The sequence below is a fragment of the Peromyscus californicus genome, unplaced genomic scaffold (assembly GCF_007827085.1).
Source record: "Peromyscus californicus insignis strain IS unplaced genomic scaffold, ASM782708v3 Scaffold_6__1_contigs__length_162567912, whole genome shotgun sequence".
NCBI lineage: Eukaryota > Metazoa > Chordata > Mammalia > Rodentia > Cricetidae > Peromyscus > Peromyscus californicus.
Genome location: NW_026294584.1, coordinates 84,626,274 through 84,630,623, shown reverse-complemented (window position 1 = coordinate 84,630,623; position 4,350 = coordinate 84,626,274). Strand labels below are relative to the sequence as shown.

General features: G+C 41.6%; 1 gene segment (V, D, J or C); it reads left to right on the top strand.

The window, feature by feature from the left end:
• Positions 1-699: 699 nt before the first annotated feature.
• LOC128099630 (Ig kappa chain V-IV region S107B-like) lies at positions 700-1,252 on the top strand. The segment is given in 2 exon segments: positions 700-766; positions 942-1,252. Coding segments are annotated over 2 exon segments (360 nt in total).
• The last annotated feature ends 3,098 nt before the right edge of the window (positions 1,253-4,350 follow it).

The following is a 4,350-nucleotide window of genomic DNA, read 5'->3' as shown; positions in this document are numbered from 1 at the left end:
TGAAACTCCAGCCCAGGGTTGTCTTAAATCCAGTCTGTGGTAGTCCAACAAATGATAGCTGATACAAATTCAGTACCTGTGCTTCCATCCATTTCATTGGGAGATTTCTTTTACCCCTATTCTTCTAGGGATGACACAGGTACGTGACTGTTGCAGCATGTCACCAAGCACAACTGGGTTCCAGATCACACATGTGGATGCTGGTTTTCCAAGTGCTTTGTAGGCATGGTCATCTGATTAGACTGTAATGGGTGAGTGAAGTCTCAGCTGAGTAACTTCCAGGGAAACAGGAAGTGGATAAATTTCTCTGAGAATGTTATAAACAGGCATCCTCAACACAACTTTATCAATGGAGAAATAAGCCTCCAACTACTCAGTAGAACATATCTCACTGAGTGGATCAAATTATGCCAGTCTTCACAGAGATACATGGGTAAAACTCTAAGATAGAGGTTTGCACCATGAAGGAGAAAAAGAAAAACAGAAATTTCCTTCCTTAACAGTGTAATGTCTATAAATAAGTAGATATTTCCCTGGATTAACCAAGTTTGCCATACTTAAAGGAACACAGGAATTTATAAGCCAAGAACTGCCTAGACTATATCTTGTTATTTGCATATTTCATCCTCAGAAACCACAATTGTCTCACAGCTGTTTTAAAGAGATGGACTTATGAGAAGAGCACTAATTAGCCTGAGACTGAAATTAGAAAGCACAATGGATTTTCTGGTGCAGATTTTCAGCTTCCTACTAATCAGTGTCACAGGTAACAGAGGGAAGGGCATTTGAGCTCAGAATCCACAATTCTTTTCCCTAGGGAAGCTTGAGTCTGAGATAACATTTTTCATTTTCTTTCTTCTGAATATCAGGTTGTATGAAGTTATTTTTATATGTCTATGTCTACTAACATCTCTTTCTTTTCATTGTCTTCCCCTGCTCAGTGTCCAATGGACAAATTGTTCTCACCCAGTCTCCAGCATCCATGGCTGCATCTCAAGGGGACAGGGTCACCATGACCTGTAGTGCCAGCTCAAGTGTAAGCAATACTAGATTGCACTGGTACCAACAGAAGCCAGGAGCCTCCCCTAAGCTCCTGATTTATAGAACATCCACTCTGGCTTCTGGAGTCCCAGCTCGCTTCAGTGGCAGTGGGTCTGGGACCTCTTACTCTCTCACAATCAGCAGTATTGAAGCTGAAGATGCTGCCACTTACTACTGTCAGCAGAGTTATAATTTCCCACCCACACTGTGATACAGACTGGAACAAAAACCCTTTACCTCCCTAGGGCCCAGCTGCTTCCTCCTAGTGTTGAAATGTGGCCAAGTGTTTCATGGCAATAATCCACACAGGGTGCTTTATGCCCTGCTTTACAAGGTGATTTTCATTTTTGGGTAACTTAGTGTCTCCATAATATCCCACTCTACTTCACTGCAGCTCTCAACTTTGGCCAGTGTTTGTTTATTCTCTGTCTTAGTTCTGTTTGTTGAAGGAAAGTGTAGCAGGCACTTCTCAGCTATTTTACTGGAGTTCTCGAGGAGCCTTCATACCTTGTTTCTTCTACCTACACTGATTGCAGGATCTTCTCTGGCACTTATCCTTCAGGGCAATCAGTTACTAAAAGTAAACTGCCTCTGTTACGCTACTAAAAGTAGGACCCATCTTTCTCTATCTTCTGATTTTCATTAACAAACTGTCTTTCCCACTGAAAGTGTCCCGTCAATTTATGCTTGAATTGATTTTATGACAAGGAATGGTATAGCTAGGTCACATTGGAGATTCATTTTTATATTTTTGTGAATTGTTCACACTGATTTCCATGGTACTGTATCAGCTTGCTGTTCCACCAACAGTGAAAGGGGCTTTCCCTTTCCTCACACCCTCTCCAGCATTTGTGGTTGGTTCTTTCATTGACCTTTGCCATTCCCATTTGTTCTTTGGTTCTGACCTGCATAGATGTCAGAACTGGCTTGGATAAAAAGAGGTCAAATGGATGGAAGGAACTGGGTTGGAATATAGGATGTGCTTCCTTCTCTAAGTCTGTATAATGTTGGTAAGGTCTAAATGGAAAGTTCAGATATGACATGGGAGAGTTCTGTGGTTTAGCAGGTAAGCAGGGAATGTATTGATTCAAGCTTAACACTTCTCAGCAGGAAGGCAGGAAAGACTGATCCATTGGTTGTGGGTCTCAAGATAAGTTTTGTAGGTTGTAAAAATGGTGTGGATGAGAAGTTCCTGGGGATCCACCATGCTAGACTCTGGAGTAAACGTGGGAAGATGTGGGAAGTGGTGATTTAGAATGAGGTGGTGGTGGCAGTGCAAAGGGTCCTATGGTTGGATGCAGGTCGAGTGCCATGGCTAAAGCCTAGAGGTTGTTTGTGGTATAGGAGTATGAGGTTGAACTAGGTATGTGCACAGGGTGTGGGACCTTGTTGAAGCCTAGAGTTAGGCTGCAGCAAGGTTCAGGTGGCTAGACTTGGCCTGGGCACCAGCTGTGGAAACACGGTTTCTCTCTCTCCCGTCCAAGTTATCAAATATCTAAAGCTCATCAGCTCGTGGTTCAGGATCATGAGCTCCTCCACACTCCATGCTTCAGTGTTAATTGGCTTGATCTTGTGCTGGTCTTATACAGATGACCATTGCTTTTGTGAATATGTAAAAACAGGAGTTCTGTCATGCCCAGAAGACATCTCTGTGTTTCTCCGACTTTTTCCTCTTACAATCTTCCCTTTTCTCCGATGGTCCCTGAACCTTAGACAGCTTTTTGATTTTTTAATGCCGAGAAGCTTTTCTGTTTCATTGAAACCTTATTTGAAATTGTACTTTTTAAGTCGGTCTGTTTGTGCGAGTTGCTAATATTAGCTCCCCCAGAGAGGAGACAGGTTAAAAGGTGTGGTTTAGGGCTCTTAAAACAACACAGGGTCTCAGTCTCAGCTCTGTGCTTTCTACTGCTCTTCACTCAGGGAATAATAAGAACAGAAAAAAAGTGATTTCCTGAGTTTCCTTCTCATGGAAGATGCCAGAGCAGTCTCACTGTCACTTGAAATCATAGTACATAAATATTTGTACATGTTAAACAAATTCGGTTTTTTTTTTTTTTTTTTTTTTTTTTTGGTTTTTCGAGACAGGGTTTCTCTGTGTAGCTTTGCGCCTTTCCTGGAACTCACTTTGGAGACCAGGCTGGCCTCGAACTCAAAGAGATCCGCCTGCCTCTGCCTCCTAAGTGCTGGGACTAAAGGCGTGCACTACCACCCCCGGCCACAAATTCGGTTTTTATATCGACTCACTCATATTCACTTAATTTCTAACATAACATAACACAGTGTTCTAGGACCGTTTCTAGTCATGACAGTCATCTATAGTGGTCTATAGATGGTCATCTATAGAATCACCATCAACTGCAAAACTAGTCCCCATGAGAAACTAGGGTCTCTTGTTAAAACAGATCCCAAGCCATACCCCTAGAGTTGTGGAGTATGACATCTCCATCCAGCCTTCAGGAGTGGTGTATGAAACTTGCACACAAATCGTAGATTAATACCATCTTGTGTCAGGCCACCACTGAATTGTTTTGGACAAAGGGGAGCCAGACAAAGCCATTCTTCCCAGAGTGGCAGCAGGTTACCAGGTCAGCAACACCCCTGATGTGAACAGGAACTGAGTTCACATGAACATGTGACTTTCCAGAAGATTGCTATTTGCACTGCAGTTACTTCTGTTGCTTTGACACTAGGTAGTGACATAAATCCAGGTTTGTTTTCATTTTGTTATAGAGCTAACATCATACAAATTAAGAGCTTAGTGGGATGAACTATGCCAAGTCTTTGAATCTGAGGGCAGGAACTCCTCTATATTTTTCTAAGAATTGACTTTTCATCAATCATTTTAGTCACCAAGATAGACTAGTAACCACATTTGTTTGGTAGTTCATTTCATCACAATTTGGAGGCCAATGTGTATTATGAATTTTCATAAGAAATCCAGGGAACAAGTTTGCACACAGCTCAGTGGCAGTTTTTCAGGAAACTTTTAACATCATGATCAGCAGTGTGGAAACAGTCAGTACTTAACACTGTCCAGTATGGCTCAGACAGCACAATATTACATTCATAAACAGTATCTTTATAAACACCAAACCACCTGCATCACTCACAGTCATGAGCTGGAGACTAGGATGTGATTTTAAAGAGCTAGTTTGGCCCTTCATGTGAAGAAATACATCTTTATGCATCAGGTTTCCAGACTACTATTTCATTGGATAAATGAGAAAGCATAATGAATGTCTACATTTCTTCTTAATAAATTATTCATGTTAGATATGAATAAACGTTCATTGAGCAGCTCAGTTATCC